This window comes from Entelurus aequoreus, linkage group LG12, assembly GCF_033978785.1.
Source record: "Entelurus aequoreus isolate RoL-2023_Sb linkage group LG12, RoL_Eaeq_v1.1, whole genome shotgun sequence".
In the NCBI taxonomy this organism is placed as follows: domain Eukaryota; kingdom Metazoa; phylum Chordata; class Actinopteri; order Syngnathiformes; family Syngnathidae; genus Entelurus; species Entelurus aequoreus.
This window is the reverse complement of record NC_084742.1, coordinates 53,134,790-53,150,083: the sequence shown is the minus strand read 5'-3', so window position 1 is coordinate 53,150,083 and position 15,294 is coordinate 53,134,790. Positions and strand designations below refer to the sequence as shown.

At 38.8% G+C, this 15,294-nt stretch overlaps 1 protein-coding gene across 1 annotated transcript in view; it reads left to right on the top strand.

The window, feature by feature from the left end:
- The first annotated feature begins 1,142 nt into the window (after positions 1-1,142).
- hspa14 (heat shock protein 14) overlaps positions 1,143-15,294 on the top strand; it is a 32,213-nt gene continuing 18,061 nt past the window's right edge. The window contains exons 1-7 of the mRNA XM_062067054.1: positions 1,143-1,268; positions 1,569-1,649; positions 7,722-7,804; positions 11,636-11,684; positions 14,448-14,553; positions 14,612-14,702; positions 14,776-14,880. Coding sequence (XP_061923038.1) covers positions 1,212-1,268; positions 1,569-1,649; positions 7,722-7,804; positions 11,636-11,684; positions 14,448-14,553; positions 14,612-14,702; positions 14,776-14,880 — 572 coding nt within the window. The 5' untranslated portion in view covers positions 1,143-1,211. The remainder of the gene's footprint in view (positions 1,269-1,568; positions 1,650-7,721; positions 7,805-11,635; positions 11,685-14,447; positions 14,554-14,611; positions 14,703-14,775; positions 14,881-15,294) is intronic.

The window sequence follows — 15,294 nt, the reverse complement described above, 5'->3', positions numbered from 1 at the left end:
TTAATAGCTACAAGTCCCTCAGCAAGTGTCCTCCCTGAGCCGAAGCCAACGTCACTGTATATCCACAACAGTGCAATAACAAACGTTGTAGGGGTGTGGGAAAAAATCAATTTGAATTTGAATCGCGATTCTCACGTTGTGCGATTCAGAATCGATTCTCTTTTTTTTTTCTTTTTTTTGGGGGGATTTTTTTCTTTTTTCTTTTAAATTAATCAATCCAACAAAACAATACACAGCAATACCATAACAATGCAATCCAATTCCAAAACCAAACCCGACCCAGCAACACTCAGAACTGCAATAAACAGAACAATTGAAAGGAGACAAACACGACACAGAACAAACCAAAAGTAGTGAAACAAAAATGAATATTATCAACAACAGTATCAATATTAGTTACAATTTCAACGTAGCAGTGATTAAATATCCCTCATTGACATTATCATTTGACATTTATAAAAAAAAAGAAGAAAAAAAAAGAACAATAGTGTCACAGTGGCTTACACTTGCATCGCATCTCATAAGCTTGACAACACACTGTGTCCAATATTTTCACAAAGATAAAATAAGTCATAGTTTTGGTTCATTTAATAGTTAAAACAAATTTACATTACAATCAGTTGATAAAACATTGTCCTTTACAATTATAAAAGCTTTTTACAAAAATCTACTACTCTGCTTGCATGTCAGCAGACTGGGGTAGATCCTGCTGAAATCCTATGTATTGAATGAATAGAGAATCCTTTTGAATCGGGGAAAAATCGTTTTTGAATTGTGTTGAATTGAAAAAAAAAAAATCGATTTTGAATCGAATCGTGACCCCAAGAATCGATATAGAATCGAATCGTGGGACACCCAAAGATTCACAGCCCTAATACATTTTATCATTTCAATTAATCTTTTCCCTTTTTACACCCACTCACTTTTGTGGTGTTTTGCTAATTTTACTACTTGGAAGAAAACGTAATTTTAACTAAAAAAAGAATAATAAAAGCAAATTATAAAATATATAAACACCAATATATTTTTTTAGTTTAGATTGTTTCCCAATATATATATATATAAACTTGATATAATAATTGTTATATTGCGTTTGTACAGTACTGTTCTACTTAAAATCACGACACCGGTCCTGCTTTTGTTTTGAAAGTCATGCCCCGGAAGCTGTCGCTTGCCCGTGCCCACGTGACGCCGGTGACTGTACTTCCAGCATGGCTGCCATTGGCGTTCACTTCGGTTACACATGCGCCTGTGTGGCGATATTGAAGGTATTTTTCCCATAAGTAATGTTTGTGTAATCTCTTTCATTCCATTAAATACCATAGTCAGCGTTAAAGACGTAATTACGACGCCATAATTCCCCGAAAATGTCTTTTTCCGGTTCCGAGGCTAACGTGGTGAAAGCTGGCTTCCATTGCCTTATGCTAATGAGAGCGATGCCGTTTGGGATATTACATTTATATATTGCATATTACATTTAAATATTACTGATTACTTATTACATTTACAACACTTGCGAGGTTTATTGGTGTAGTTTGCTGTGATCAGGCTGTAACGTGTTTGAACAGGACGGCCGAGCTGACGTCATCGCCAACGATGCGGGAGACCGAGTGACTCCAGCTGTTGTCGCCTACAGAGAAAAGGAGCAGGTACACTTCCATATTCCTCTAAAGGCCTTAGTGGCCACATGCGTGGACAGCACCATTTAGCGCTTATTTCCAAAATTGTGTAACACTACTGAATTGGGGTCTGATGGCCGCTTATGTGGACACTTATACTGCCATCAGGTGGTGTCAGAAGAGTATAACATACAATGGAATTTGGGGGGGAAAAAAGTGTACAAATAAGAATTAGCATGTCACTAAACATGAAGTTCACGTTTGTGTACTTATGGACTAAGTACATCATATCAAAAGATGATTCTAAGTTTTTATTCTAATCAGGGTCCAATAAGCCCAAATAACAAAGATAAATAAATAAAAAAGGATGTAAACAAACAGCTCGGGCCTTACGAGGTTAATGTCCGAAATGAGAAACTTTTTTTTGATGTTGCAAATAATCATTAACTTAGAATTTAATGGTAGCAACACATTGTAAAAAAGTTGTCACAGGGGCATTTTTACCACTGTGTTACATGGCCTTTCCTTTTAACAGCACTCAGTAAACGTTTGGGAACTGAGGAGACCAATTTTTGAAGCTTTTCAGGTGGAATTCTTTCCCATTCTTGCTTGAATAGACTGGGGTCTCCGTTGTGGTATTTTAGGCTTCATAATGCGCCACACATTTTCAATGGGAGACAGGTCTGGACTACAGGCAGGCCAGTCTAGTACCCGCACTTTTTTACTACGAAGCCACGCTGTTGCAATTTGTGGCTTGGCATTGTCTTGCTGAAATAAGCAGGGGCGTCCATGATAACGTTGATTGGATGGCAACATATGTTGCTCCAAAACCTGTATGTACCTTTCAGCATTAATGGTGCCTTCACAGATGTGTAAGTTACCCATGTCTTGGGCACTAATACACCCCCATACCATCACAGATGCTGGCTTTTCAACTTTGCGCCTTGAACAATCCGGATGGTTCTTTTACTTTTTGTCCCCGAGGACACAACGTCCACAGTTTCCAAAAGCGAAACTGTGAAATGTGGACTCGTCAGACCACAGAACACTTTTCCACTTTGCATCAGTCTGTCGTAGATGAGCTCAGGCCCAGCGAAGCCGGCGGCGTTTCTGGGTGTTGTTGATAAATGGCTTTCGCTTTTCATAGTAGAGTTTTAACTTGCACTTACAGATGTAGCGACCAACTGTACTTACTGACAGTGGTTTTCTGAAGTGTTCCTGAGCCCATGTGGTGATATCCTTTACACACTGATGTCACTTTTTGATGCAGTACCGCCTAAGGGATCCAATGTCACGGTCATTTAATGTTACGTGCAGTGATTTCTTCAGATTCTCTGAACCTTTTGATGATATTTAGATGGTGAAATCCCTACATTTCTTGCAGTAGCTCGTTGACAAATGTTGTTCTTAAACTGTTGGACAGTTTGCTCACACATTTGTTGACAAAATGGTGACCCTCGCCCCGTCCTTGTTTGTGAATGGCTGAACATTTCATGGAAGCTGCTTTTATACCCAATCATGGCACCCACCTGTTCCCAATTAGCCTGTTCACCTGTGGGATGTTCCAAATAAGTGTTTGATGAGCATTCCTCAACTTTCTCAGTCTTTTTTGCCACTTGTGCCAGCTTTTATTAAACATGTTGCAGGCATTAAATTCCATATGAGCTAATATTTGCAAAAAATAAAGTTTTCCAGTTCGAACGTTAAATATCTTGTCTTTGCAGTCTATTCAATTGAATATAAGTTGAAAAGGATTTGCAAATCATTGTATTCTGTTTTTATTTACCATTTACACAATGTGCCAAATTCACTGGTTTTGGGGTTTGTATATAATTTATTATTGACTTCTTCAAGACACATATATTGTATAATATTAGGAGTGTATCAATTTGTTTTACCAACAATTCGAATCATAATTTGATGTTGCCTGTACGATTCAGGGATGATATTAGTTTATTTAGACCAGTGGTTTTCAAACTTTTTCCATCAAGTACCATTATAATGACTAGCATTAAAATACAATATACAAGGGGACGGCGTGGCGCAGTTGGGAGAGTGGCTGTGCCAGCAACCTGAGGGTTACTGGTTCAATCCCCACCTTCTACCATGCTAGTCCCGTCCGTTGTGTCCTTGAGCAAGACACTTCACTCTTGCTCCTGATGGGTCCCGGTTAGCGCCTTGCATGGCAGCTCCCGCCATTAGTGTGTGAATGTGTGTGTGAATGGGTGAATATGGAAATAGTGTCAAAGCGCTTTGAGTTCCTTAAAAAGGTAGAAAAGCGCTATACAAGTATAACCCATTTACCATTTACAATAGCACAGTAGGCCTAAATATTCATTAAAACAATGCAGAGGTCCTATCTAACAAGTACCGTATTTTTCGGACTATAAGTCGCTCCGGAGTATAAGTCGCACCGGCCGAAAATGCATAATAAAGAAGGAAAAATACATATATACACAACTACAAATACATTTTTGGGGAAATTTGTTTGATAAAACCCAACACCAAGAATAGACATTTGAAAGGCAATTTAAAATAAATTAAAGCTGCAAGCAGCGATGGACGGGACCGACTTTGAGGGCTCATAAAATCCAAACCGGAGCAGTAATTAAAACTCTTTCATCAACTTTTAATCAGAAGGGTTCAATCTCTCTCCTGTGCTAATTTGAAGCCGACACGACAAACGCGCTCAGAGGAGATAATGTTTGGAAAAAGGTGACTGTTTTTACACAACTTTTGTTTTGAAGGGGGAATTGCAAAGCTTCCTGTTTATTTTTGCTGGGGGTTGTCAGTGTATGAAATCTAGGTCTAAGTGAGACCTACATAGAGGTTTTTGTTTCATGTCTCTACGACATTCCTACTGGGATTTACAGGCAGTTTTGTCTGTGTTTTCACCCTAGGGGGCGCTAGAGCGCAATTTTGAGTTTTGGGGTTTGGTTTTTTGATGAGATCGCAATTTTTGCCAGTCCTGATTTGTGTGTCCAATTTAGTGAGTTTTGAAGCATGTTAAGGTGGTCAAATTACAGCTCAAAGAGGCGGCGGTATAATAATAAAACGCTACAAATACTATAGGGTCCTCTGTCCCAAAGGGACTCGGTCCCTAATAACGAATAGTGAACAGGCTGAATAAGTGTACGTTATATGAGGCATAAATAACCAACTGAGAACGTGCCTGGTATGTTAACGTAACATATTATGGTAAGAGTCATTCAAATAACTAACCTATAGAACATGCTATACGTTTACCAAACAATCTGTCACTCCTGATCGCTAAATCCCATGAAATCTTTTACGTCTAGTCTCTTACGTGAATGAGCTAAATAATATTATTTGATATTTTACGGTAATGTGTTAATAATTTCACACATAAGTCGCTCCTGAGTATAAGTCGCGCCCCCGGCCAAACTACGAAAAAAACTGTGACTTATAGTCCGAAAAATACGGTATATTTAATATCTCTGGCCGCTCTAACATTACACAGGTTGAGCAGTAACACTGTTTGAATATAGGAAAATAAAACACTGTACTTTAATCAAGCGATTCTTTGGCATACCACTAGATGGAGCTCCCTTACCACAGTTTGAGAATCACTGCTGTAGCCACAAAACCAATGTATGTCATACATTGTTGTCTTCATGACACATACCGTGTTATAAGACTTACTGCTGATGAGCGGGTCTATTCAGGCCTTTTTTCATATAAAAGACACACCGGATTATAAGGCGCATTAAAGGGGTCATATTATGATTTTTATTTCTAAATTTAAAACTATCTTGTGGTGATGGTGGTTCTTTGAGGAAAGTGTTTTATAGATTGTTTTACAGACCATCTTCAATTAGCTTTCTGAGCCTCTCTTCAGGATGCGCCGTTTTGTGGGCAGTCTTATTTACGTGGCTCACCTTCGGCAGCGTCTTTTCCCCGCCATCTTTGTTGTAGCGGTGTAGCGTGCAAGGACGGGAGTGGAAGAATTGTCAAAAGATGGAGCTAACTGTTTTAATGACATTCACACTTTACTTCAATCAATAACGGATCAGCATCTCCTCATCCGTGGCTCAATAATGCAACATCAACGCCGGAAATGTGTCCTGTGAAAAACCGTCCGACCGGAACCGTCTAATAACTAAAGTTCCGAGGGTGAATAATGTAAACTCACTACAGTTTGTAGCGCTTTGATAGCTAGTTTACCGACAGATATAAGTAAGAACTTTACGCTACTTTATATTAGAAATGGCAACAGCGGAAGATTAATGTCCCATAAGAAGGTAAAGAAAAATAAGAAACTTATGACTAAGGAGTCAGCACGGACTACAATGGCGGACTCGCGCACATTTTCAGGACTTATGCAGATCCCAAATACACATCAGCAGGTACCAGAAGGTAAGAAAAGTTGGTTTTGCATAATATTGCGAAACAAAACGCCAGGTAATATGTCTGCTAATAGGTGCCATTTTGCAGTCCATATACACACACCATAATAATACTCGTATGTTTAATGCGCTGACAATCCACCAAGCGGTGCGGCTTCATAGCTTACCGAAGTTGTACTAAAAACATTTTGACAGATTTTTGAGCGCCGTGTGTAATGTTCTATATTCTCAATGGAACATTTAAAGTTTTGCTGTTGTTTACTGCCATCATATTGCAGTATACACGTATCTCTTATGTATGACTGCCATCTACTACTGGTCACAGTTATCATTACACCATGTATAATGTTCTATATTCTCAATCTGGTCAGGATGCCACCCGAACGACTCCCTAGGGAGGTGTTTAGGGCACGTCCGACCGGTAGGAGGCCACGGGGAAGACCCAGGACACGTTGGGCAGACTATGTCTCCCGGCTGGCCTGGGAACGCCTCGGGATCCCCCGGGAAGAGCTAGACGAAGTGGCTGGGGAGAGGGAAGTCTGGGCTTCCCTGCTTAGGCTGCTGCCCCTGCGACCCGACCTCGGATAAGCGGAAGAAGATGGATGGATGGATGGATTCTCAATGGAACATTTAAAGTTTTGTTGTTGTTTACTGCCATCATATTGCAGTATACACATATCTCTTATGTATGACTGCCATCCACTACTGGTCACAGTTATCATTACACCATGTATAATGTTCTATATTCTCAATGGAACATTTAAAGTTTTGGTGTTGTTTACTGCCATCATATTGCAGTATACACATATCTCTTATGTATGACTGCCATCTACTACTGGTCACAGTTATTATACCATGTATAATGTTCTATATTCTCAATCGAACATGTAAAGTTTTGGTGTTGTTTACTGCCATCATATTGCAGTATACACGTATCTCTTATGTATGACTGCCATCTACTACTGGTCACAGTTATCATTACACCATGTACCAAATAAAATTGCTTCGAGGTCAGTAAGCACAACCAGGATAATGCCGTACATTAGGCGCACCGGGTTTTAAGGCGCACTGTTGATTTTTGAGAAAATTCTAGGATTTTAAGTGCGCCTTATAGTCCGAAAAATACGGTATATATGTGAGCATATATTAATGCAGTATGAAGAAGAATGTTTTAATGTAGACACATAGATCATCATACTGCTGTGATTATATGCATCAAGTGTTCATTCAAGGCTAAGGCAAAATATCCAGATATATATCGTGTATTGCGATATGGCTTAGTAATATCGAGATATTTAAAAAAGGTCATATCGCCAGCCCTAGTTCGAATCATAATTTGAGGTTGACGATACGATCCAAAACAGTTCAATGATTTGAAATTGATTCAGTAACTTTTTAGCAAAAAAAAAAAAATGAAGCATTGGGTTTGTAAATTTCTCGTTCTCCTGCTTTTTTCCGGTATCCGTTAAAGTGTTTTAATGGTGCGTGGTGATGACATCACAGACGCAAAACGTTTAACGTGTTTCTATATTTTAAAGTGCTAAAATAACTTAATATAAACTCTGACATTCTTAAAGTTTTCTTTTCTAGAATTGATCAAACCTTTGAAAACAATGTTAGAGGGATGAATATCTTCTGGATCAGATGGATATAGGAATATACTGTACATGGATCAATGGTTCCACCCATATGTAGACGTGATGTAGACGTGTAAGATGTATGTTCCTCTCTGCAGATTGTGGGGATCGCAGCTCAGCAAGGACGCGTCCGCAATGCTGCCAACACAGTCGTCAAGGTCAAGCAAGTGCTGGGCAGAAGGTGACACAACTTTTGATTTGTTTTAAACTTCCTTCTATTCTTTACTTTCCACTCTCAGCTCCTACGCTCAAAAGTGTGCAGCTTTTCAAAAACCGCTGTTCAGGAAATGCTTGGCACATTTTTCCAGCCTTTGACGGCCGGAATACCATGAAATGGCAGGTCTTGACTTTAATCCAAAGAGGCTCATTAGGTCTTGAAAAAATATGCAATTTGTTATGCAGGTCTTCAATTTGACACCTGTGCTTTAAAGGTTTAAAAGCAATATGTTTACATGCGTGCAATGCTTTTCTGTAGTTAATACAAAACAAAGCTCAATTAAAAACACACACACCCTTTTTTTATAGTATGCTTTTATGTAGTTTTTTATTTCACCTGCAGATAGCACCACTAAACTACTTTCTCTTTAAGTTATAGTGCTGAACTAATTATTTGCAGTTCAAAAAAGACAAAAGAAATCCGCAAATATGCAGAGGAGCGGATGGCAAACCGCTAATAGGCGAATATCAACTATGACTATACCGTACAATTTCACTGTACAGTCATCCCTTGCCACATCGCACTTCAAATTATGTGGCTTCATACATCGCAGATTTTTTTTAAATGTGTGTGTATAATATGTATATATATATGTATATATATATATATATATATATGTATATATATATACACATACACAGTCGTGGTCAAAAGTTTCCATACACTTGTAAAGAACATAATGTCAGGGCTGCCTTGAGTTTCCAATAATTTCTACAACTCTTATTTTTTTGTGATAGAGTGATTGGAGCACATACTTGTTGGTCACAAAAACCATTCATAAGGTTTAGTTCTTTTATGAATTTATTATCGGTCTACTGAAAATGTGAGCAAATCTGCTGGGGTCAAAATTATACATACAGCAATGTTAATATTTGCTTACATGTCCCTTGGCAAGTTTCACTGCAATAAGGCGCTTTTGGTAGCCATCCACAAGCTTCTGGTTGAATTTTTGACCACTCCTCTTGACAAAATTGGTGCAGTTCAGCTAAATGTGTTGGTTTTCTGATATGGACTTGTTTCTTCAGCATTGTCCACACGTTTAAGTCAGGACTTTCGAAAAGCCATTCCAAAACCTTCATTCTAGCCTGATTTAGCCATTCCTTTACCACTTTTGACATGTGTTTGGAGTCATTGTCCTGTTGGAACACCCAACTGCGTCCAAGACCCAACCTCCGGGCTGATGATTTTAGGTTGTCCTGAAGAATTTGGAGGTAATCCTCCTTTTTTATTGTCCCATTTACTCTCTGTAAAGCACCAGTTCCATTGGCAGCAAAACAGACCCAGAGCATAATACTGCCACCACCATGCTTGACGGTAGGGATGGTGTTCCTGGGATTAAAGGCCTCACCTTATCTCCTCCAAACATATTGCTGGGTATTGTGACCAAACAGCTCAATTTTTGTTTCATCTGACCACATAACTTTCCTCCAGAAGGTTTTATCTTTGTCCATGTGATGTCAGATGAAACAAAAATTGAGCTGTTTGGCCACAATACCCAGCAATATGTTTGGAGGAATTATTGGAAACTCAAGACTGCCATGACATTATGTTCTTTACAAGTATATGTAAACTTGTGTGTGTGTGTTTAAGCATGTTCTACAATTATTTGGTACTAAATTAAGCGTTTTTGGACAAACGAATGGCTAAAGAAAGTGAAAATATTAAACCTACCAATGAGAGTGCACAGTTCAGTATTGTGGCCACTGATTGGCTTAGCCCTTAGGCAACATTACTGGATTATACAAGTGAAAAGGTGACTGAATGTGTTATATAATGTCTAGAACAGGGGTCGGCAACCCAAAATAATGAAAAAGCCATATTGGACCAAAAATACAAAAAAATAAATCTGTCTGGCGCCACAAAAAATTAAGTGCCTTACATAAGTGTTACATTGAAGGCCACACATGATGTAAGTGTCTATATTAGCTATATTAGCCTACTATCAAAATGACTTTAAAAGTCTTATATAAGTGTTGTAATGAAGGCATCACATGATGTAAGTGTCTATATTAGCCTACTATCAAAATGACTTTAAAAGTCTTTTATAAGTGTTATAATGAAGGCAACACATGATGTAAGTGTCTATTAGCCTACTATCAAAATGACTTTAAAAGTCTTATATAAGTGTTATAATGAAGGCAACACATGATGTAAGTGTCTATTAGCCTACTATCAAAATGACTTTAAAAGTCTTATATAAGTGTTATAATGAAGGAAACACATGATGTAAGTGTCTATTAGCCTACTATCAAAATGACTTTAAAAGTCTTATATAAGTGTTATAATGAAGGCATCACATGATGTGTCTATATTAGCCTACTATCAAAATGGACCCATTACCTCCCTGCTTGGCACTCAGCATCAAGGGTTGGAATTGGGGGTTAAATCACCAAAAATTATTCCCGGGCGCGGCTACGCTGCTGCCCACTGCTCCCCTCACCTCCCAGGGGGTGATCAAGGGGATGGGTCAAATGCAGAGGACAAATTTCACCACACCTAGTGTGTGTGTGACAATCATTGGTACTTTAACTTTAACTTTAACTTTAACTTTAAAAGTCTTATATAAGTGTTATAATGAAGGCAATACATGATGTAAGTGTCTATATTAGTTATATTAGCCTACTATCAAAATGACTTTAAAAGTCTCATATAAGTGTTATAATGAAGGTAACACATGATGTGTCTATATTAGCTATATTAGCCTACTATCAAAATGACTTTAAAAGTCTTATGCAAGTGTTACAATGAAAACAACACATGATGTGTCTATATTGGCTATATTAGCCTACTATCAAATTGACTGTGTTGCAGACTGACACAAATCTTCATTGACAGAAATGTTGTTACTGTCTTAGAATGGCCAAAGGTATAGATGTGTGTTTCCAAGTTAAAGGAACCGGCCGTCGGTCTTCTTCTAATGGATTTATTACAATCTTTGCAAGCTGGTTAACGTTTGCTGTGGTCTGGAACAACATGGCACACACACACACACAACTATCAGAAATGCAGCCAATATTACATACTTATAATGTGTCATTCAAGATGCAAATATACATTAAATACACAGAGGACATAAGTAGAGAGAATTAAATGAGCTCAAATATACCTACAAACGAGGCATAATGATGCAATATGTACATACAGCTAGCCTAAATAGCATGTTAGCACGGATTAGCTTGCAGCCATGCACTGGCCAATTAGCACTCCAACAAGGCAATAACATCAACAAAGTTCACCTTTGTGCATTCACACACAGCATAAAAGGTTTGGTGGACAAAATGAGACAAAGGAGTGGCATAAAACACGTCTTTCTGTGGCAGCGTCGGAGAAAGTTGTACATGTAAACAAACTATGGACCGCCAAAATGAGTAGGACAAAACGGCGCATGCCAAATACTCTCATCAGTGAAACACAAACATGTTAAACAGTGAGCTTTCTAACTTTTAGGAAGGTTTGTGCCATCTTTGTCCTCCTGCACAAACCATAATAAAACATAAAATGTTTTTTCCCCTTATCTTTTTCCTTTTCCATTCATTTTTGAAAAAGCTCCAGGGAGCCACTAGGTGCGGTGCTAAAGAGCCGCAGGTTGCCAACCCCCGGTCTAGAGGATTCTCATAATGCTAAAAATAAATGCATTAAAAACATAAACAGTTTTCTTATGCTTTAAATATGAACATATTTAATTTATAATTAATGTTTCCTACTTCGTGGAAATTCATGTCTGGAACCAATTAACGGTGATAAATGAAGGTTTGGCATTTGAAATAAAATAAAATCTTGTTTCTCCACGTGCAGCTTCGATGATGCAGAGACGCAAAATCATAAATCGGAGACCAAATGTCAGGTGAGTGTTTTTGTTTGTAGGTGCATGTGGATTGTCGTCACCAGCCTTGGCGTCACTATAGACAGTGATTTTAAACTTGACAAACAAGTCAATGGTGTTTTAAAAAATCGTGTTTTCATCATCAAAGCAAAGGTAAAACCGTTGTTATCTTTTAACCTTTTTGAACAAGTCGTGCATGCTTTTATTTCAAGTGGCCTGGACTACTGCAATGCACTTTATGCTGCAATTAGCCAAAAAGCTCTCTCCGGTTGCAGTTAGTCCAGAACGTGACAGCATGACTTTAAACAGGGGCCAGGAAACGCCAGCATATAACCCCAATTCTTCAGACTTTTGCACTGGCTCCCTGTTCATTTTAGAATTGATTTTGAAATTTTGCTGTTTGCTTTTAAAGCTTTACATGGACTGGCAGCAATGTTCCCTCTAATTGTTCATGTGTGTGAGCAAACACAAAAACTTCCTGAGCATTCAGTGGAGCACATGTGAGCAACATCACACGTGGCAATACCAGCAGCACACCTGTCTCAAACCAATCTTTTATTATAACACTCAAATGAGAGGAGTCATTTTCATGAGATTATTTAGTAATATTAGTGATTCGGCCCACTTGTAATGAAAATAAAATAAATCTTGTTTTTCATGAGCTATGGATTAGTATTGTACAGTATGTCTGGGTGGGGGTCCTGCTTTGGAAATCATTTGTACCCCTTCAGAGATCACATTTAGTTGCCCTTAAACATCCTCATGTTGCACAATGAAATGTAAGCATAGGATTAAGTGTGCATTCCTGTAACTTTCTCTAGTAACAGCATTCCATGATTAATATCAATAAATGAACATTAATAATAAATGACAGTAGAATAAGCACACGTATGACTGAGGAGTCATAGTGTAACTTTGTGTGGTGTTAGAGTTGTCCGACTTTTTGTGTGGCCATAAACGCACCAGTGGCTTTGTGCTATGCGAGTTGGTGACAGATGACAAGTTGGTTTTGGCCTATGTTGGAAGGCAGAAAATGACTAGTTTTTCGAGATAGAAGTGTTTTACTCATGTTTTGGTGTGGTTATGGCCGAATATAAACAGTTTTGCTCAATAAAGTGATCGATATAATTCCTGTCCCCGAAGCATCTCGATAGACGCTACAATAATTGAACGGTGTTCAATTGAACAGTGTTTACCAACACCGTTAGGGCCGCTTGTTGTCACTGTCACTCAGAGTTGAATTGCAAAATTATACAGAATAAATGATGTGTTTATTTTGTTTAGAATTCAGATGGGATTTGATTTGGTGAGCAGCATATATTTGCTGTGCGCAGAGGACGCTTGAGAATTGCGCAGGCGCGCACCTTTGAGGGAACGTTGACTGGCACCTCATTATATCTCGGACCTCATCCAAATTTACCTCCTCTGAGGTCCGAAAGCCAGCTCCAGCTCGTGGTGCCCAAGACCAGTTAAAACCAGGGGAGACAGGGCCTTCTCTGTGGTCGGTCCTAAGCTCTGGAACACTCTGCCCCTCCATGTTCCAACTGCTCCCACAGTGGAGTGTTTTAAGTCTTGTCTTAAGACCCACTTTTATTCTCTGGCTTTTAACACTCCGTGAGTTGTGTTGTCCTCTGTCTTTTTAAAATTTGATTTCTATTTATTGTTTTAATTGGTTTTACCCTTTTAAAATCGTTTTTAATCATATTTATTTTAATATTGGTTTTATATTTTGGTTTTGGTTTTATTCAGTCATTGATGGAGCTAAGGATAATATTTGAATATCGTTTTTAATAGGGATGTCCGATAATATCGGACTGCCGATATTATCAGCCGATAAATGCTTTAAAATTTAATATTGTAAATTATTGGTATCGGTTTCAAAATTATCGGTATCTGTTTCAAAAAGTAAAGTTTATGACTTTTTAAAATGCCGCTGTGTACACGGACGTAGGGAGAAGTACAGGGCGCTAAAACCTTAAAGGCACTGCCTTTGCGTGCCGGCCCAATCACATAATATCTACGGCTTTTCACACACACAAGTAAATGCAAGGCATACTTGGTCAAGAGCCATACAGGTCACACTGAGGGTGACCGTATAAACAACTTTAACACTGTTACAAATATGCGCCACACTGTGAACCCACACCAAAAAAGAATGACAAACACATTTCGGGAGAACATCCGCACCGTAACACAACATAAACACAACAGAACAAATACCCAGAACCCCTTGCAGCACTAAGTCTTCCGGGACGCTACAATATACACCCCCCGCTGCCTCCCCCCACACCTCAATACCGTCCCCCCCAACCCCACCCACCTCAACCTCCTCATGCTCTCTCAGGGAGAGCATGTCCCAAATTCCAAGCTGCTGTTTTGAGGCATGTTAAAAAAATAATGCACTTTGTGACTTCAATAATAAATATGGCAGTGCCATGTTGGCATTTTTTTCCCATACCTTGAGTTGATTTATTTTGGAAAACCTTGTTACATTGTTTAATGCATCCAGCGGGGCATCACAACAAAATTAGGCATAGTAATGTGTTAATTCCACAACTGTATATCGGTATCTGTTGATATCGGAATCTGTAATTAAGAGTTGGTCAATATCGGAATATTGGATATCGGCAAAAAAGCCATTATCGGACATCTCTAGTTTTTAATATTGTTGTACAGCACTTTGGAAACATTTTTGTTGTTTAAACGTGCTATACAAATAAAGATGATTGGATTGGATTGATTGTGTGTGTGGCGTAATCATAAAGCCAGTTCTGTTCCACCCAGGTGGTAAATCGAGGAGGGAAGCCCTATTATGAGATCACTGCAGGAGAACAATCGCAGTATGTGGCACCAGAGAATGTTGCCAAACTCATCTTCCACAAAATGAAAGGTAAGACATGAAGGAACATAACTCTGTCATGAGGTGAACTAATTGTCTGCTCTCACAGAAACGGCTCAGTCGGCTCTCGGCTCCGACGTCACCGATGCTGTCATTACCGTCCCTTTTGAGTTTGAACACGCTCAGAAACGTGCGCTGAGGTTGGTCTCTTTGTAAAAGACAAAAGAAAAGTATTATTACTGTTTCTTTGACATTGTGTGTCTTGTGGTGCAGGGAGGCAGCCGAATCTGCAGGCTTCAACGTCCTCAGGTTGATCCACGAGCCTACGGCTGCTCTTCTGGCCTACAACATCGGACAGGACTGTTCTGCTCCAAAGAGGTAGCACCCTCCGCCTTTCCTCTTCACACACGCTGAGCCTTCTCTCTTTTCATCAATGCTATCTGACACAGCTTGTTGATTCCTGTGTATACTCACGTGTGCACACTTTAATGATAACGTGCAGAGACATCATGACATTTGTACAGTAAGATACTGAACATGGAGCCTGTTGTCTGAAACACTTCTTTAGGAGATCTGTCATGTTCAACTCCTGACTAAAATAGGTTTTTCAATCAAATATAACATGTCACTTACGAGCAGTGGACCCTTTCAACATGACAAAAACAGTGGTTTAATTTATATCAATATATATTTAAATATTGAGTGATAGGGAAATAAATTGTGATATAATTTTTTTCTAGTATGGCCTAACTCTAAAGTAAACTTTCAATAGTTTTACTATTGGAAAATGAT